The 20,714-nt window shown below is 40.5% G+C and overlaps 1 protein-coding gene and 1 pseudogene across 3 annotated transcripts in view; both read left to right on the forward strand.

Annotated features, from left to right (window-relative positions):
• TANGO6 (transport and golgi organization 6 homolog) overlaps nt 1–20,714 on the forward strand; it is a gene marked incomplete at its 5' end in the record, with an annotated part of 142,882 nt that overhangs the window by 70,818 nt on the left and 51,350 nt on the right. For both annotated transcript variants that reach the window (XR_013992125.1, XM_081031006.1), the window contains one exon: nt 12,296–12,436. Coding sequence is in view for 1 of the 2 variants with exons in the window: in XM_081031006.1 (XP_080887132.1) it covers nt 12,296–12,436 (141 nt within the window). The remainder of the gene's footprint in view (nt 1–12,295; nt 12,437–20,714) is intronic.
• Nucleotides 2,524–3,111, forward strand: LOC308490188 (putative monooxygenase p33MONOX; annotated as a pseudogene). The gene has a single exon. The product of its transcript is annotated as a putative monooxygenase p33MONOX (transcript).

Consider the following 20,714-nt stretch of genomic DNA (forward strand, 5'->3'; position numbering starts at 1 on the left):
CGATTACAGCAGACGTCTCACTGACAAACAGATGTTTTTCCCAAGTGGAGCTTTTCTTAATGAAATGGTTGCTTAGAAACCAGACCATACTAATAACTTTTCTATATTTAGTCCGTAAAGTGATTCAATTTATAAAATTATTAAGTAAGAGAGTACTAATTAGATAAAATGAAACATATCTATTATTTCTCATCTTGCAACCCAGCAACCAAATGGTTAAATTAGCAGCAAAATTTCATCCAGATGTGTCTACAAGTATAACAAGGACATACAAGGAAAATGACAGCTCGTAGTCTCCCTGCTCTGCTGCTAACTGTGATTCTCCAGTGACACAGCGTGTTTGGTCTTTCACCAGCATGTATTAGAAGATGTGACATGGAACACTTATTAGGTTGCTGAAAGGACCAGTGGGTCAAAAACTGTACGTGAAAATGCAAAAATAACTTCAAGTTAAGCTCATTGAGACAGCAGTGTAAAGGAAAGGGTTGGGAGTGAAGGTGCTTGTTTGAGATGACAAAATTTATAAATGGAAAATCTGATATGCTAACTATTACTAATAACAGAGAAACGGCAACATGTACTATATTTGTCATGTGCCATATTTGTCAGGTGAATTAAAACATTAAATCTTAAATTCAAACTAGACAAAATTTAGAAGAAAATGCATTTCTGTCTTTCATTTCCAGTAATGATGAGACAGCTCAGCTGAAAACAGCTCTTATTCAGGGACCCTAGAGGGTCCGTGGCTAGGTCTGCTCAGTCCCGGAAGTTGTAGGCAACGCGTTTATGTGCGTATGTGCATTTATCAAGGGAAAAGGAGCTCCTTGGGGGAAATTTATAGTATCTCTGCCTGGTTTCTATATGAAACTACAGTTTAAGTCCCACAAGTCAGTAGTTGCTGATTTCACAATAATCATTTTTTCTAAGCCAGTCCTAGCCCGGAGCGCCCATTACAAAGACTTGCCTAATCGTCTCATCACGACAATCTGCTAGGCTTAACTGAGGAAAAAAAGGAGAATTTCAGGAGAGTTCATATCTTGCCTGTATCACTGCTGGTGCCCAGAGCAAGTCTCCAGTCCCTAAGACACTGGAGAATGTGAAAGATCAGCCCTGTCTTGTTAGAGCCTCAGGCCAGGTGACAACTCCCCTGGGAGGCTTTGGCTCTCTCAAAACTAGTGAGAACCTGACACAACAGCCAGCTTTGCTGATTCTGCAGTTTCTCTTTGCAGAGGCTTGAGGTGAACTGCCAGTAGAAACTTAGAAAAAAATGAGTCCGACATTCAGGTGGTACTCCTCCCACCGGGCCCACCTATCTTGGGGTCTTTATTTTCTTACCTAGGTAGTCTAAGAGAGAACCACGTACTGTTTTCTGAGCCATCAGAAGCCCTTCTTTTCCTTTTGCCGGTAAATGTTTGTTTTGATATAGCATAAAGAGAATGTTAACGTGCTTTTTCACTCTTTGTAAGCTACATCAAGAGAATTAAATGACTGACATTCTGCTTTTTATTTCTCACCCATGATCAGCTGATATGTAAGTTTCTCTGAATGCACAGGACAGTGATTACTCTCAGAGCAGTGTTTAATTGCTGTTTTCCTTTTCCTTCTTTCCTCACTTAACACCTTCAGTTAGTATTAGGGCAGCTTTGTTTTATTTCTGTGCATACAGCGGAACCCTTGATCACCACGGCGTTCTCGGGGCTCAGCTTTTCTCAGCTCTGTCCTTACTCCTTCCTCTCTGTCACCCAGAGGAATTTGATAGAGATAGCCCTGAGAAGGTGACGCTGGGCTTTTCAGTGCTGTTTTGGGTTTTATTTTATTATTTGGGGATGGGGTAGAATAAGAGGTTTAGGGGGCTTGCAGTAGCCCATAAAGATGTTGTGAACTGGAAGTGTTTGAGAATCACTGCCTAAGAACTGGAACTCATTATGCATTGCCACAGGCACAGTGCTGCTCATTCTGTGGCTTGGGTCCCAACTGGGCCACAACCTCTCGGGAGATGTGGGTCCTCAGAGCCTCCTTAGAGCCAGAGTTCCGGCTGCAGGCAGCTCTACGGTGGCGGCAGAACAGAACCTCTGGAATGGATGGACCTTTTCTGAGCAACTTTGCTCATTTGCAGCAGCTGGACAATGTTCCTCACTGATATCTGTCAGTGTAATCATCACATCATTTCATTCCAGTGGCAGGGACTCAGCTCTGAAATCTATACAGAAAAAGCACCAGAATCCCAGTCTTTCAGTGGCTTCGACACAATCAGAAGTGCCTGCTCTTGACCCTAGTGGGCCTCTAGGCAAGATATCCCTGCCCATTGGGACATACTGAGCTATGCTGACGCCCTGCAGGACCCCACTCTCATAACTCCTCCTTCACCAGACATGGGCCGCGTCCCCTGAAGTGCAAGCATCAGCACCTCGCCAAGGTGGAGAAAGGAGAAGCCAGTGTCGCCTTCCTTGCGTGACCCTGTCATTGGCCATTGATGGTACGGATAAGGTCCCTGTGGTGAAGGCTAAAGCTACCTGCATCATCATGAATTCTCAGATCACAAAACAGACCCGGAGAGCAGCGTTTTGAGCAGCAGGCAGGGCTGGGAGATGCTGGCTACACATCCCACCAGCGCCTTACCACCCAGGAGACCAAGTACCTTCGAGTGGCAGAGCACTCCACACACTAGTTAGAGAGTGGAGAGACGACGAGAGAAGACCAGCAGCCGGCGTCAGCCCTGCCCACCCCCCACTCTTACTCTAAGCAGAAGCTCAGAGGCTGGTTCTTCTCTGGTTCTTCCACAGCCTTACCTGGCCCAAATCTCAGCACCATGGATTCTGCAAGTGGGGATCAAGACAGAAACATGGCAGACAAAAGGAGTCTCTTTGGACTAAGATCCCTCGAAAAGTCCGATTCGGGAGTTTTTGCCCCCCCCCCCAGGCCTATGGAAGAGCCCAGAAGCCTCCTCCAATGGGACTGATCCATGTGTAGGCCACCCGAATGGCCGAAAGTCCAGCAACCTTTCAGCCGCCCAAGATGGACATACCAAGGGTCGAAGGGAAGAAACAACCTCCATGGACCCATAATCTCAAACCCTGTGACTTGAATGTGCTCACACCTACTGGTTTCTAGAACTTTCTCTTCCAGAGACTCTGGGTAGAGGGTGTCTTGCCCCTGCTTCCCTTGTACCTTGGCTCTGAAATAGGAAAGGTTTTTGTTTTTAAAAACCTCTTCCACTGAGGCTAGAGCTGGAGACATAATTGGTTTTTGATAAACATTAGTGAAAAGCTTGTCCTGGCATAGAAGAAGCCATTGTGTATTGCTTTAAAGTTAGACTAAATAATCTCAGAGTGATGTATGGGGGCCTCATTACTATTTGTGTATCATTTAGCCTAGACTAGGGCTGCGGTCATTGCCTACTAGGTAAATAATGTTTGTGTTGTTCCCAAACCGAGGCTTCTTGATTACCACGCTCAGAGTGAGCATGGACAAGGCATGGCGCAGAGGTGCTCACTGCCAGTGCTTGGCCCTCTCAGCTGCGCGGCTGCCTGCGCTCTAGCCTTGTCCGTTAGGGGCACCTACGATCTGTTTGAGATCTGGGCACTGTTCAAAGCCAGACTTGGCAGGAACCCTCTTCCTGTGCCGAGACTGGAGCCCCTCGCTTTCTGGCACAGCCAGTTGTTACCGCAGTACCTCTGGGGCCGTGCTGCTGGAACAGTGCTTCTCTTTCATTGAGTGTCACAGAACAAACACGAGTCTTGCATATCCTTTGTTGTACTTTAAAGTGAGATTAATTCCAATTTGGTTGAAAACTTTCTAAGGGAGAACATTCAGCCTACTGGTTTGGTATAGATAAATGTAAAGTTTTTTTAAAGTAAAGAAGGTGGTAGCTGTACGTCGATTTATAGTCTTGAGGTTCATGTGAAACTAGGGTCACCCTATTTTGATTTCTTTGTTTAGGCCAGGGCCTGAAACGTTTTCTGAGAGGTGGAAGAATGAAAAAAATTTTTCTCTGCAATCATTTTCCCCCAAATGAGCCTCATATGACCTGTATAAAGACAGAGCTACTGAGCAAAGGAAGTAGGGAAAGCACTTGTTCATTTCTCCTCATTGTGGACGTATTCAGCCATTGTCCTGATCACTGTCTCAAATCCCTGCTGGTTTTGCTTTGGATGGGCTCGTGTCTACGTGAGGAGCTGAGCTGACTTTTCCATGGAGAGGCGCTGAAGTCTCACATGATCCAAACAATTAATTTGTGTCTTCTGTTATGCTTGTATCTCTTACTTGTTTTGACAATAAAAATGTGTACTTGAAAAACGAAAAACAAACTGGAACTCATTAAAATCCAAGTTTTGGATTTCCTTTTGTATGGCTCCTCTGTCATCACTAATGGCAACAGCCTCTTAAGTTAGAGTCATTTGTGAATTTCATTAATGTTACTACCTTCCTTTTCCAAGTGCTATATAAAGATACCAGCTGGGAACAAAGCAGTCCCTTTGAAGCCCAGATAGACCCAGTAGAAGATTCCGCCTGTTCATATGGGATACCGTGTGCAAAGTATCTCTCCTTGTGATCCTCTTGGAGTCCAACGGAAAGTAAATTTCATGGAGTGAGGCTGACATACTTGAAAATGTAAGGTTTGTATTTTTGGAGTTAGGGTTGGCAAAGTGAGTACTAGTCAGCAGTTCTTTTCTCTTAGGCCCTGCTGCCCGGTGAGCCTTGGGGTAGCAGAGAGCAGGTTTACAGCTCTGCTCTGCCATGTGGCAGCTGTGTTATGTTGGGCCATATTTTTCACTCCTCTGTTCCTCAACTTCTTTCTCAGTAAAATTAGAAGAAATCAAAGGATTGTTGGAAGCATTAAATGGATGAAATCACATAAAGTGCTTAGGACTTTGCTTTGGCATATTGAAAACACGAGGCAAATGTTACGGAATTTTACTGTCTTTTTGATTAGATTTTTATTTATTATAATAATATTCCATGATCCAAATGGCTTCCAGCAAGTATAGTTAACTGTCAATAAATATAGATTATTCACTCATTTTTCCTTTTTTCGCTTCAAATTGGGAATTAGAAAGCAATTTTTTAAAAAGATTTTATTGGAGAAGGGGAACAGGACTTTATTGGGAAACAGTGTGTACTTCTAGTTTTTCCAAGTCAAGTTGTTGTCCTTTCAGTCTTAGTTGTGGAGGGTGCAGCTCAGCTCCAGGTCCAGTTGCCTGTTGCTAGTTGCAGGGGGCGCAGCCCACCATCCCTTGCGGGAGTCCGAACTGGTAACCTTGTGGTTGAGAGGACGCACTCCAACCAACTGAGGCATCCGGGAGCTCAGCGGCAGCTCAGCTCAAGGCGTCGTGTTCAATCTTAGTTGCAGGGGGCAGAGCCCACTATCCCTTGCGGGATTCGAGTAGTTGAACCAGCAACCTTGTGGTTGAGAGCCCGCTGGCCCATGTGGGAATCGATCCGGCAGCCTTCGGAATTAGGAGCATGGAGCTCCAACCGCCTGAGCCACCGAGCTGGCCTAGAAAACAATTTAAGCAAATGTATTGGGCATTATTTTAGTGTTCAAATATATATATTATTTAGATGCTATTTAAAGAAATAGATACTAGGTATAGTTCTTACAAATTTTTAGCAGTTAGCCTTCACAGCTTATTAGCCTAACCCTGTTTTTTCCTCAGGCCTAAGTAAAACTCACTCATCTTGAATCTTTATAAATTTGTTAGGGCTTGTCCACACTTAACACAACTTTGGAGCCTTAGAGAAATTTAACATCAAATTGGGATGCTAGACATTATAATTTACTCTAATTACAAAGACAGCCCAGCTATTAAGTTGAGCTCCCATGCTTCCTTGATTTAATTACCAACTTCCCCAGTTTGCAACTTCCTGGATTCTTGGAGCTGATGTTATTGTTAGTTTCCATCACAATGAGAGGTCTCAAATGAAACAACTGAAGTACCCTGCTAAAGGATAGTATTTTCCTTCTCTTTAGTTTCTACTTTTCTTTTTTCTTTTTCTTTTTTTTTGTTAGTTTCAGGTATACAAAACAATGTAATAGTGTCTACTTTTCTTAACTTTGTGCTGTAGAGCTGCAAGAGAGGACAATCACAGATTGACAATTATCTTTTTTGTAGTCAGAGGGAAAATTTCCATGTGCCTGATCTCTTCTGTTAACTATCATTGTTCTTTCAAACTAGAGCTTCTTCCACAGGTTCATATATATCTTTATCTTCTTTTTAGTTTTTCAACTACTTTTTATAGTAAATGTACTTTGAACATAGTTTGTAAAGGGTGAAAAAGTTTGCCCCTTGCCCTACTTCTTCCTCCCTCACAATTCCAGTCTCCAGAGATAATCATTTCCCCACTACCACCCCTTTTAAGTAATTTTTTCTAGTAATTACCTCTCCATTTATAAAGAAAATGCTTATACAGACCTCTCCTGGTTTAAACATTTTTGGACATTACCTGTTCGTTTTGGGTATGTTGGATGAGGATTTAGCACACGCACACACATGCATACCTGCACATGTCCACCTATATCCCTTTTTTCCCTTTTCCCCATCACAATTTTGGCTACAACATTGGGCAGTGTTTGCTGCTGACTATATGGATATTATTTATTGCTGAGCACAGTTCAGTCTTCCTTTCTTATTTATGTATTTGCTTAGTTTTCTATGTAGTTATTGCTATGCTTTCCAAATAATCCAACAGTTCTATCAAATACATGTCACTTTTTTTCCACTTTTGTTCTCTTTATCCGGAATTCAGTTTTGACATCTATCAAATTCTCTTTATCCTTGTTTGTGGGTTACCTCTTTTACTCCTTAACTTTAGTGAGATTTCAGGAGGAAGAAAATACAGATGTTTGTGGTCATTCTGCTCTTTTTGAGTGTAAATTCTTTTTACATTTTCACCTTTTAAAGAGGCTGTCCTATTTTAAAAGACCATGCCCCTTATCACAGATTTTTTAAAAACTTACATTTATTTATATGTGATAGGTAAGTACACAGTTAAAAATTCATTAGGTACAAAAAGGTACAGAATAAGAAGTCTCTTCTCTCATTTCTAACCCCAAACACCTCATTTCCTACCCTAGAAACAACCAATATCATTGTTTCTTGTGGATCCTTTCCGAACTATTTTATGAGTGTATATTTCTCCCATGTACACAAATTGTTGAATTCAGTACACAGTGTTTGGTACTTTGTTTTTCACTTAACAAGTTTATTTCATATCAGTTCTTTAAAAGCTTATTTATTTTTTTATGGATGCATTGTATTCCATTGTATGAATGAACGTAGCTTAATCAATCTTCTATTAGTGAACACTGAATTTGTTTTAAGTTTTTCCTGCTACAGAGTGCTACAATGTATGATTTTGTACATAAGTAATCCACTTGTGGTAGGATATCTATTAGGATAAATTCCTAGAGTAGAATTTCTGGCTTACCACAGAATTTAGATTTTTAAAAATAATAATTTTCTTACCCGTGCAAGACAGAGTCTGTGAAATGTGAAGTGCTTGATTTGTTTTCCCATTGAAATAACAAATCATTATCTCCCTCTTTCCACTGTCACCCTTCAAGGGCAACCCAAACAGATTTGGATGCAAAAGGAAGCTAGTACTTTGTTCTTGGCAGCAGATTTCCCTTTACATTTAAGATGTGCTATATTATTTTCTCCCCTTTTTCTTCTATTCTAAAAACCTAAAAGAGTAGATACGAAACAGTTTCTTAAAATCTTTTTATAACAACTTTTTGGCATACAACTCACATGCCGTATAATTCCATCCACTTAAAAAGTATAGAGTTCGTTTTTTAGTGTATTCACAGAGTATGTAACCATCACCACAATCAGTTTTAGAATGTTTTTATCATTCTAGAAAGAAACACCCACTAGCATGTCCCCATTTTCCCCCAACTCCCACAGCCCTAGGTAACCACTAAATCTACTTTCTATCTATAAATTTGCCTATTCTGGACATTTTATCTAAAGGGAATCATACAATGTGTGGGGGTTTGTGTTTCTTATAGTGTTTTTGGCAGAAATCCCTGAGAGGTTTGGAGGGGTGGTTTTCCAGGTTGATGTGGCTGTTTGGGGAGGTAGGAGGCTACTGCCCAGGGGAATGAGGTAGGTTAGTTTTGAAGTGGGGATGGCTTAGAAGGTTCCTGGGATAGAGCCAGTCAGCAAAGACACTTAGAATCAGACGGTCTTTTCGACAAAGCAAGTGCACTGTGTAAAGTGAGACTACACCTAAATAACTTCCACCGCTGAAGGTCTGCAAACTCACTGAGCAGCATGCTGAGACATCGTCTTGAAGTCAATCCTGTTTTGATCAGAATACATTGCTGGCTTTGTAATGAATGTCACTGGAGGGGAAAGAACAGTTATTTTACTAAGTTGACTGTCTCAGTTTTGTTGCATAAAGTGCTTTTAGTAATGTTTTTTAAGTTAATTTGCCTATATCTTATGCTTTGCCTCAAAGTACAGGTCAGAATGCCTTCATGAACTCTTGCCAGTTTGTTTTACCTTTACCTACTATGTATTTTATCTGTTACATCACATCTTGAAACGCATAGTCATTTTCCTGCGATCAGAGCAGGAACAGCTATCTCTCATACAATCATTTTGTTCTTCTTGCCAAAGAGATTGATGTGTCATGTTTCCTTGAAGCCTGTGCTGACCCAGAGATTACCTCATTTTCAAATTACAAAGGAATTATCAAGTGTGAGGGGCCAAGGGTCATATGAAGGTTATAGCCAGGCTTCCTCAGTTGCCAAAATTCAGAAAACTTTCCAAATAAATGAAAACAGCCACACAGAATCTCATTCCTTTTAATTGTTATACAGTCTTAACCATCATATGTGATTCTCTTCACTGCTTGGTGTAATGGTGAGGAGGGAACTGTCCTTGTCCTTTATGGATTTATAAACTCATAGGTGGCAGCTGTATCTTAGAAGGTAAAACGCAACAGTCAGAGGGCCTTTTGGCAGCAGTCTGTGGAGCAGGCCGGCAGGAAGATAAACAATTGCTAACATGGGACTGTGGGAAGCAAGGAAACTACTTTGTTATTGGCAACGATTTAATGCAAGATTGGGAGAATTTAAAGCTCCCTAATTCCCTAGGAATTAAAAGTTTAGCACTATAGGAAAAGTAAAAGGTTAAAAAAAAAATCGGAAATTAAACAAAAATCTGAAGTAGGCTGTGTTAGGAATCTTTTGGTTGAGAAAAATATCAAACTGGCATATGCATAAAGGATCTTTATTGGCTTGTGTATCCAAAGACTCCAGTCGGTAGAAGTACAGTTGGATCCAGGGGCTCAAAGCATGCCATCAGGTCTCTTCCTTTTCTCCTTTCTTCTCTTGGCTTGACCCGCTTCTGTGTTGGCAACATTTTGGGGTGGACTTTCTCCACATGTGGCCACTGGCAGCTTCAGGTTAATAACTTTAACAAAAAAGAAAAGAAAAACGAGTTTATCTCTCCCAATAATTCCAGTGTGGTCTCCAGGACTGAATCTTATTGCCCATTCCTGAGCCAATCCTTGTGGTGGGGGTGGGATGGAGTATCCTAACTGACCAGCCTGGGATATGAGTTCACACATGAAAGGAGAGAAAGTGGGAAGTTAACTCCACTCAAACCACGTAGACTAGAAGTGGCGAAGGGATATTTCCCAAAGGAACACCATGTGTTGTTACCAGGAGAGAGAGTAGATGCTGTGTGCAGCCAAAATGCCTGTCTGCTAAACAGAGGAAATCAAGAGCTCATTTGGTTTTGAAATATATAGTGGGGTAATATGCTCATAGAAGTAAATAACAGTTCTCTGCTAAAGATTAATGAGAGAAAATAGGCATAAACAACAGTAAGAGGGACTTTAGTAATAGATGTGTTTTAGGAAAGCTAGACGCAGATCAGACTTTTCTGAGGCATATCCCATTTTCCTACTGATTTCCATTATAAAGTTACAACTATATTCCTAAAAGGAAACAAACGCACTAGCTTTTTTAGTTGGAAACTTCTGATGGAAAGTAGTTATGATAGCTACAGATCTGTAATATGTACGAGGTCTTGTAATGTATCAGCGATGCAACAACTACCAGAATTGCAGTTACCAACCACCAATTCACTTTTCCTTTGGGGCTCTTTCAAAACTTGGAAGCTTTTTCCTTTCTTTCCCTTAGTAAACAATTCATTTATCTTTTTTCTGAAGCCACAGATAGTTTTCCTGTGCTAGGATGTCTCTAACTCCACCTTGGACCTCCAAGAAGTCCATTGTTTTACATAATAGAGCTAACTACAAATGCAGGGTCACATTTTGCCAGCAGGGAAGCTGTCTAATTCCGGTTCTGCCACAGCCTGAAACTCCCTTAAGAGCAGAGCTTGTGTTTGTATAAAATTGGAGGCCACATAAAGGGAGCTGTGGCTTAAGGCCACATGCAGAGACTTCCCAGGCTTTTCGGAAGCAATGAAAATATAGGAGTGGGGAGAGCAGAAAGGAGAATGGGCAGACAGGTGTAGCCATCAGCAGGTAGACAGCCTTTGTGTAGATCTGATTTATAAGAGAATGGAATTACAACCTACAACATAGAAAACGGTACGTAGACTTTGCCTGCAAGATTAAGTTTTAACAGAAGAATGGTAAACTCAGGTGAAAAATAATTATAGATTTCTCAAGCATTTATATGATTCCTTCCAAATCTTCTCTTCTTTAATTCCTGAAATTTATATCAAGACTGTATTTTTGAACCTATTTTATTCATTCATTCAACAAATAGTTATTGAGCACCTGCTATGTCTGGCACTCTTCTGGGCATGAAGCTATAGCAGAGAATAAAACAGTCCTTGACTTTGTAGAGTTCACATTCTAAGGAGGTGAGCAGTCAATAAATAAGCAAATATGTAACATGTCAGGTAATGTTAAGTTCTGAGAAGAAGAATGAAGCAGAGGGAGAGGGAGAAAGAGTGGTAGGTGAAGGAGGCTGCCATCTTAAATATGATAAATGTGACATTTGAACAGAGACATGATGAGGTTTGGGGAGCAAGCCGTGAGGATACCTGGAGGAGGAGCAGCCAAGGCAGAGGGGAAGATGCAGGGCCTGCAGCAGCTTGGTCTACTCTAAGAAAAACAGTGAGGACTCCAGAGTTGCTGGGAGACAGGGGCCCAGAGAGAGGATGGTAAAAATGAGGTCAGAGAGACAGCAGAGGCAAGAATTAGGAGCTGCTCATATTCAGGGGAAAAGGAAAACCACTGAGGGATTTGGGTGGAAGAATGATGGGACCTGGCTGATGTTTTAGTTAGAAATTTCCAGCTGCAATGAGGGAAAGGATAGAAGTAGAAGAAGTTAGGAGGTCATTGCAAAAAACCAGGCCAGAGATGATGGTCCATCATCCGAGGTGGAGGTGGTGAGAAGCATTCTCATCCTGGATATATTTTGAAATCCATATTGTCTTCCTTCTTTTTCCTCCTTCACTGTTCTTTAGAAGTATATAACCTTTCCCATCCTTTCCCCAGCCCCAGTCGCGGAATTTGTGTTTATATAGCTTCAAGAACATGGGCTTTATTTCTGGTCCTATCTTAGGTTACATCTACCCTTCTCCCGCCACCACCCCTCTAAAGTTTGCTTGATATGGAGCTGGTCTCAGATAATGATAACACCATTGCAGATTACATCTTTAGGAGGTACTGGCATGATGGGAGAAAGGATCAGCAAATCCTAGGAAGGGGGATGCGAGTAGAATCTTCCCTATTTCTGACCAGGGAACTCAGCCATGAGCATATGTCTACTACTGATCCTGCTCAGAACACTCTGAGGGTCTTTCCTGGTGTAAATTGCTCTTGTCATTGACAGTTTTATGGCGAGAACTCATGCTGGAATGGAGAACTACAGCAGACAGGAATTAGGGCTGTGCTTCAGGCTGGTGTGTTGGCAGGGACAACACTAGTCACAGAACTTGAGTCTCAGAGTCAGAAGGATTTCTAGAAGGCATTTAATCCAGTCTTCTGCTGTTGTGTGAATCCCTGCTGTGATATGTGATCATCTAACTTCTGCTTCAAGAGACTGTAATCCATAGATCATAGAATGTCTGTGCTGGAAGTGATCTCAGATCAGATAAGGGCTGGGACTCGAAGAACTCAGGAGTCTGACCCATGTTATTTCCACTCACTATGTTATCACTCCAAATAAAGGACAGCCCTTGCTGGTAGAATTACAGAGATGGGTTTAAATGTCTATGTGTTCATCCCATCGCAGGCTGTCTGGGTTTACTTGCCATTCAATCCTAACCAGTAATGAATTCTTTCTTTTTGTTTTCCACCCCAGGGGTTGCCCTGCTCTCAGATGTGTACCCTGAGAAAATCTTGCTTAGCCTATTGGCTCAGTATGACCGCGGTAAAGATAAGCACACTCCGGAGACCAGAATGAAAGTCGGGGAAGTCCTGATGCGAATTGTCAGGGCATTAGGTGAGTTTTCTTGTTCTGCCCATGTGGACAAGGCGGGGAGCAGTATGGCTTTGGAACCAAAGTCTGTATACCTGGAGGCCATATATACATATATGGCCTATATACATATATGTATATGCTAGCACAGAGAAGGCTGCATGCTCCGAAACATCCGATGATGCACGGGACAGCCCCCTACAACCAAGAATGATCTGGTCCAAAATGTCAGTAGGGTCCCTGTCGGTGTATCCTTTTCTAGAGCTCACGTGAGCCATTCTTTTTCTACTTTCACATCACTTAGCTGTGTTAGCTAAATCCAGGACTGCCGCATACAGTTATGGAAGTTGTTCACAGCTGTAAAAACTCCAAGAGGCATCATTGCATGAATGGCATGCCCTGGAGTTATGTGATACTCAACCTGTGCAGTCGTCCTGTTGGCCTTGACACGTCTCAGTTACAATTTAGATTGCCATCTCCCTGGAGAGACTTTGAAACGGTAGTCATTCCTTTCTGTCGTATATTTACAAATCCTTTTGGATGTGGAAGCTTCTGCACATGGCTAATTTGATGTATTTTATACCAATCTTATGAGCATGCTTTTTAGTGGATAGACTTTTCCGATATCTGCTGACGATGGGAGTGTGTCCTTATTAGATCCTGTGGCCGCCTTTGAAGTGATTTTTATATTGCCTCCTACCCTTTTGGCCTTTCTTTTACATTGAATGGACCATAATATGAACTAAAGTATATTTTTAAATTATCCCTTATATTTAAGGGATGTTTTATATCCTTTGCTAATATTTATTTCTCATGCTAAGGAAAAACATTTTTTTTATTTGTATGTGTCTCTCTTTTGACTCTTGAACTTGGATCAGAAGTCCTCGACAGAAAAATAGTTTCCACCTCTGCCCATAGTAACACCCAAACAGTCTCTGAATTCTAATTTAATTTCCTGCTTTTGTCAAGTTCTGTATCATATAAACTTCTGAGTTTGAGTTATTTGGTAGCTCTTCCTAATGCTCCAAGTTTTTTATGTCTTGAATATATTTATTTTTTCTTAATCTTGGGGGTAGGGGCATGAATGTAGTTCGTTCAAAAACCGTTTTGGAGTTGCTACTGAATGGCACGTTCTGTGCCAGGGGCTAGAAGTAGGAGCCTGAAAAAGCCATAGTCTCTTCCTGCAAGGAGCTTACAGTTTAATAGAAGTCAACTTATACACACAAGTCATCTCCATAAGGTGACCTGCCTGTGGAGGGAATAGTGGGAACACCGAGGAAATAGTCTTGTCTGTCCTTTTTCTTCTCGAGACCCCGCAGTTCGTTGAATGTGACAGTGTGCTACGGGGCTACTTCAGTTCCTCATCATTATCACAGCACAGCAGGGCAGTTTTTGAAAACTGGCTTTTGTATGATAGCTTTCGGAGATTTTCAACTCACAGCATAGGCCTGAATTAAGGTAAAAAGGTAGGTTGGACATGTGAATAATTGGATACCAGTCCGGGAGTTGGGCATTCATAGATTTCAGCAACAATAAACAACAGTCAAGGATTAGAGCTCACATATTTTCAAAGAAGAAATTTTCAGCAAAATTCAGAGGATCAAATAAAATGCTTCTTGCCAAGTCTGCCTAGGTTAGCATGGGTGTAGTTCAATTCAACAAATATTTATATTTAGTTGGAAATACTAAGCTGACCAGAATTGAAGGTTAAAGCCCAGACTTAACTTGTTTTTTTCCTTCCTCCTTCTTTTTTTGCTTCCTCATGTCAATTTTTTGAGAGATGTAACTTTAAAAAATCTATTTATAGACTTTTCCCCTCCTAGGTAATTGTATCAGTAAGACATGATGATTTGGGACAATTTGGAGAATATTAAAAAGTATTTAAAAAAACAGCAACAAAGTAATCACTGTTAGTCTCACCATTCAGAAGTAACAACCCTTTGTTTACATTTTGATGTTTCTGTCTCAGAATTGTAATTATATGTATACTGGCCTTTTTTTCATTTAACATTATTTATAATCACTTTTCCATGTCATTTCTTGAAAATATAAGATTTATTGATTGTATTATAATCAATAATCTAAATTTATCATTTTTTAAAAATTATTTTCTAGAAAGATACTATTGTTTTCTTAGGTTGTTCCCAGTTCCTTTCTTTCTTTCTTTCTTTTTTTTTTTTAGGGGAGGAAGGGGAACAGGACTTTATTGGGGAACAGTGTGTGCTTCCAGGCTTTTTTCCCAAGTCAAGTTGTTGTCCTTTCAATCTTAGTTGTGGAGGGTGCCGTTCAGCTTCAAGTTGTTGTCCTTTCAGCCTTAGTTGTGGAGGGCGCAGCTCAGCTCCAGGTCCAGTTGCCGTTGCTAGTTGCAGGGGGCACTGCCCACCATCCCTTGCGGGACTCGAGAAATCGAACTGGCAACCTTGTGGTTGAGAGCCCGCGCTCCAACCACCTGAGCCATCCGGGAGGCAGCTCAGCTCAAGGTGCCATGCTCAATCTTAGTTGCAGGGGGCGGAGCCCACCATTCCTTGCGGGACTTTGAACTGGCAGCTTTGTGGTTGAGAGCCCACTGGCCCATGTGGGAATCGAACCAGCAGCCTTCGGAGTTAGGAGCATGGAGCTCTAACTGTCTGAGCCACCGGGCTGTTCTTCTTTATGAAGAACTTTATGAGTATTGTGAGAAGTGAGAAGCTGTTGATTATTCTTATACGTAAATTCCTTTGCTGAATCTTTGATTCATGGGATACGTTCCTACAAGGGAAATTACTGGGTCAAAAGCTAAATACCAAGAGCATGCTTTTAAGGCTCTTGGTATTTAGCCCTTCAGAAATGTGCACTCTTGTCAGCAATGAACGAGACTGCTAATGTCACAAAGAAAAATTATTCCATGGCTTCAGACCAGATTTCTAACCTTGACCAGACGTCTCCAAAATGTATACCTTTGCTCTCAGAATGAATGGAGGAGCCTGTCATTGTTGGGTGGGTGGATGGATGAAGGGAAGGAGGGAAAGGTGAGAGTGGGGAGGGCAGGAGAGACTGATGGATGGAAGGGTGGATGCATAACTCAATGAACCCATTATTGCCCTAGAAGAGTGACTCAGATGTGGTAGTGTCCTTATGATAGACAAAGGTAGTGCTTTATTTTTAGAGGCAGAATGTAGTCTTCTAGTCAGCAAGCTCAAACAAGTTCCCCTTCACTCTAGGTCAGAAACTTCCAAAAATGAGAGCCAAAATAGAAAGCCATATTCATGTTGCTTTATCTGAAGAGTTACCTTCAGTGAACTCTGTAAAAAAAGATCAGGAATTAATTTTTGAAATGAGGAAGGAGGGGAGGGGACTAAATCCCAGGTCTCTATTGGAGTATGCCATGGCAGGTAGAATGACACCCGGGAGTGCTGGGGCAAAGCAGCTTATACTTCTAGGGTAGAAGCTGCCTTTTCTTAAATTACTGTATTCCAAGAGAAGGCTAGGTCCTGGGCTTTAGGGTGTATTGTACTTCTACCCCTTAAAACCTGTAAAACACCCTTATTTAATGTGCTTTGTCAACTCTTTTCCATATCATTTGCTTAAATTTTTTGTTTTAGTTTAGCAATCACTTTGCCCCCTCAGAGTTCATCTAAGTGATGAGCAACCCATGATCCCCTCTAGCTTCAGCATGAAGCCCATATCTGATTTTAGAAACCCTATCATCTGCCCAGAGAGATAGGGCAGCAAATTCAGCCCCAAATTCTGTTCTGACAGCACCCTCTTCTAGCCAGTTGTAGAAAACAAGGGAAAATAGAATAATTGGGTTTGTCTAACAGATTACTGTGAGTTCCAGTTGGCTTGGTCTGGAAATTAAGGTGAGAGGAGGAGCTTATAAACAGCTGCATAACATTTTATAGTATGGATATACCATAATTTACAATACTTATTCAACTATTCCGCTGGGAATCAATTGAAGATGAGGAGAGATCGGGATGTCCTTCAACATCAAAAACCCAAGAATGTTGAAAGAGTAAGCGAAATGATTTGATCAAACAGGCCATTGACTATTAGGGAAATTTCTGAGAATCTGAACATGTCTTATCGTTCTGTTCAAAGCATTTTAACAACAAATTTGAGCATGAAGCGATTGAGTGCAAAATTTGTTCCATGTGTCTTTGACTGTCAAAAGCAACAGCATTTGTCAGTTTTGTTGGAGTTGTACGATCGTACTGCTTCAGAGTCCAGCTGTTTAAGACATGTCATTGGGGAGATGAAACTTGGGTCTGTGGTTATGATCCTGAGACCAAGCTTCAGAGTTCTCAATGGAAATTACTCAGTTCTCCTGTGTGAAAAAGAGCGTCAATCAAGATCTAACATCAAGGTGATGTTAATTGTGTTTTTTGACCTTGATGGAATTGTGCGAGCTGAGTTTGTACCCAGAAACTCTACAGTGAACTCTGAATATTATAAGGACTTATTGGAGCGTTCAAGAAACGATGTACGTAGAAAACGGCCTGAGAAATGGACAAATGGTTTCATCCTCCTTCATGTCAACGTTCTGTGTCACACATCACTTCTGGTATGGCAATTTCTGTCAAATAAAAACATTATGGTGTGTCCTCATCCACCTTATTCACTGGATCTAGCGACTTCTGGCTCTTCCCCAAAGTAAAGATGACCATGAAAGGTAAACATTTTGAATCGATGCAGGACATCAAGGCAGCCACAACAGTGCAACTAAAGACACTCATGAAAGAGGACTTCCAGAATTGCTTCAGAAAGTGGCAAGAATGATGGGATAAGTGTGTTGAAACCGAGGGGGAGTATTTTGAGAGGGATTAATGACAATGTATCTTTTACTGTAATAATTTTTTTATTTATTTAAACATTTACTGTATTGTTTGATTACACCATATGTGTGCATGTGTGCATGAGTGCATGTGTGTGTGTGTGTGTGTGTGTGTGTATGTTTCTGTTGGGTAAGTACCTAGGAGTGGCATTTCTAGGTCATATAGAACATGTATAAGAAATTGCCAAAGTGCTTTCTAATGTAGTTGCATCATTTTACATTACAACCAGCAATATATGAGAGTTCCAATTGCTCCATATCCTAGCCAACACTTGGTATCAATTTTTTTAGTTTTTAGCCGTTTTAATGGGTCTATAGTGGTATCTCATTGTGTTTTAAATTTGTGTGTTTTTGATGACTTAATTATTTGAGCACAAGTCTTTTCATGTGCTATTTTCTATTCATGTATCTCTTTCATGAATTAACCATTCACATCTTTTTTCCATTTTTCAATTGGATTATTTTTTCTTTTTATTGAGTTGTAAGAGTTCTTTGTATGTAGTGGATACAAGTCCTTTGTCAGATATATGTATTGCAAACATTTCCTCTCAGTCTTTCTTAATGATGTCTTTTGAAGAGCAGACATTAATTTTTTTATTAAAATAATAGTATAATATCAAGTAAATATGCAAAAACAAAATTAGGTTATATATTTTAGATCATTTACAGCTTTAAAAAACACATTTAAAATTTTAATGCCAACAAAAAATCAAATTGATGACATTATTTTAATGTGATAGGTCATTTTTTGCTAAAACAAAATCACTGCCCACAATGTAAGCATGGTTCTGATGTTAGTGTGGGAAATTTTTTTTTAGATCAGCATGCCCAAATTATTATGTGCTGTATGATGAATCCTTACTGCCATATCTTCCCTCTGTATAAACTGTTGCCAAACCCTTGGGTCCTGAAGTCAGGCTGCCTGCATTCAAATCCCAAGGCTGCCACTTCCTGAATCTCAAATGTGTGACCATCGGCAAGTTACTTAACATATCTGTACCTCGGTTTCCTCGTCCGTAAAATGATCATCATAATTTCTATTTCATAGTGCTCTTGTGTGGCTTGCAGCAGTTATTAAATGTAAAGTGCCAGGTATATAATAAGCAGGTATATAATAATATTACCTTTTATTACCTCAAACTCTATGTAATAACTGTAAGGACTGAAGCCTCAGGTCAATAGGGAAACTAGACAGTTGTGGGTAGAATTTCAACTTCCTCAGGAAAATGGGAACTAAACCCAAACTAGGCTTCTTGAATAAAGCGAGGGACCAGGTTTGTACTGATCCACACACACAGGAATGAAAGCTATAGTTACCACTGGGAACACGCTTTTCTCTTGGGCAATGGATGAAGACACACTCACAATCAGACCCTTCTCCCTGGTGGCTAGGACTAATTTCTAGTAATTTCCCAAGGATGAAAACCCTTGAAAGGAGTGGTTCACAGTGGCATGAAAGATGGATAAAGAAGGAAGAGCCTGGAGCCAGAGAGACAGCTAGGAAGCTTTCGTGGTATTCCAAGGCAAAAAGAGGGGTGTCTGTGAGAATGGTGAGGAAAAGTAGATATTATAGACAATTCAGAGGAAGAAATGAGAGACTGTCATCTTTTTTTTTTTTACATTTAGAGATGGCGATAGAGTTATAATCTATCCAGCAACTGTTATTCTCATAGAATTGTTGAGAGGCTCAAATGAAATAATATATATTAAATCATTTACAAATATTTGAGTGTCATTATAGATACAAGGTCTGACAATTAAGTTCGTGAACTTGTTGCAATGATGTTGCTAACCTTTGTTGCTATCAGAGGGATTATTCATTGTGAATTTGTACCACCTGGACAAACAGTTCACCAAGTTTACTATTTGGAAGTGCTGAAAAGGCTGCGTGAAAAAGATGAAAATGACCTGAACTTTCCACCAACAATTCATGGCTCTTGCATCATGACAATGCACCAGCTCACACAGCACTGTCTGCGAGGGAGTTTTTAGCCAGTAAACAAATAACTGTATTGGAACACACTCCCTATTCACCTGATCTGGCCCCCAATGACTTCCTTCTTTACCAGAAGATAAAGGAAATATTGAAAGGAAGACATTTTGACGACATTCAGGACATCAAGGATAATACGACGACAGCTCTGATGGCCATTCCAGAGAAGAGTTCCAAAATTGCTTTGAAGGGTGGACTAGGCACTGGTGTCAGTGCATAGCTTCCCAAGGGGAGTACTTCGAAGGTGACTGTAGTGATATTCAGCAATGAGGTATTTAGCACTATCTTATTTCGTGTAGTGGGGTTGCCAGATACCAAAATAGAGAGATGGGATATCTGTAGTGGCAGTCATTGGGCAGTTAGAAACAAATTTGACATACAGGCATAATCTTGGAATACATTTGCCTTTTTCTATCAGAGGTATGTACTGTGACCCTGGAGTCATAACCTCCTAAGTTTTGAACTTGACTCACATTTAATAGCAATGGACAAGTTACATTTTGCCTTTCTCTATCAAAGGTACATACTGAGATCCTGGAGTCATAACCTCCTAAGTTTTGAGCTGACTCACATTTAATAGCTATGGATAAGTTACGTAACTGCTCTGTTCCTTATCTGTAAAATGAGGATAATTACGATAACTACCTTATTGGGTTGTTATGAAATTAAAAAGATAATATATGTGAAATGTTCAGAACCAGTATCTCTTATGGTAAAGGGTGAATAAGTATTGGTTGCTATTATTTTCTTGTTATTTTTGAGTGAGCACATTGTCTTCCTTCATTCTCCCAAGGCAAAAGTCAACCTTGAGTAAGTAGCCCTTCACACAAGTACCATGTGTGATCACCTGTCCTATTGCAGGATACAAATCAGTTGCTCACTCTCTGTTAATCACTTTATATGCATGTTTTCACATAATCCTTGAAATGGCCCTACAAACTGATTCTTCTTCTTCTTCTTCTTCTTCTTCTTATACCATTTTATAGAAAAAGTAACAAGATCAGAGAAGTTAGAGAGTTCCCCAGAGTCACTTTGCTAGCCTGCTCGATCAGGGACTGAGAGCCAGATCTTTCTGATTGCAAAGATCATGCCCTTAGTCACAACTGTAATAAATAAATTATTTGCTTTAACAAAACATCATTTTCGTTAATATGGAAACTGTAAAAGCCAAATTACATTATGAAATTAGAAAATCAGCTGCCTGGTATTGGCATGAACTCTTAAGGTGACTGCAGTAGCAACAGGGAATTAATTTCTGTAACCAAAAAATCATGGGGCTTTTAAGTTGGGAAATTACAGGGGTCAACAAACTGATCCAGCCTGCCCCTGTTCTTGTTCAGCCTCTGAGCAAGGAATGGTTTTCACATTTTTAAATAGCTGGCGGGGAGGCAGGAGCAAAAGAAGAATAATAATCTTTAATGACATGTGAAAATTATATGAAATGCAAATTTTAGTGTCTGTACATAAAGTTTTATTGAAACAGTCACCCTTACTTG

Source organism: Rhinolophus hipposideros (genome assembly GCF_964194185.1).
Source record: "Rhinolophus hipposideros genome assembly, chromosome: 21".
Lineage (NCBI taxonomy): Eukaryota > Metazoa > Chordata > Mammalia > Chiroptera > Rhinolophidae > Rhinolophus > Rhinolophus hipposideros.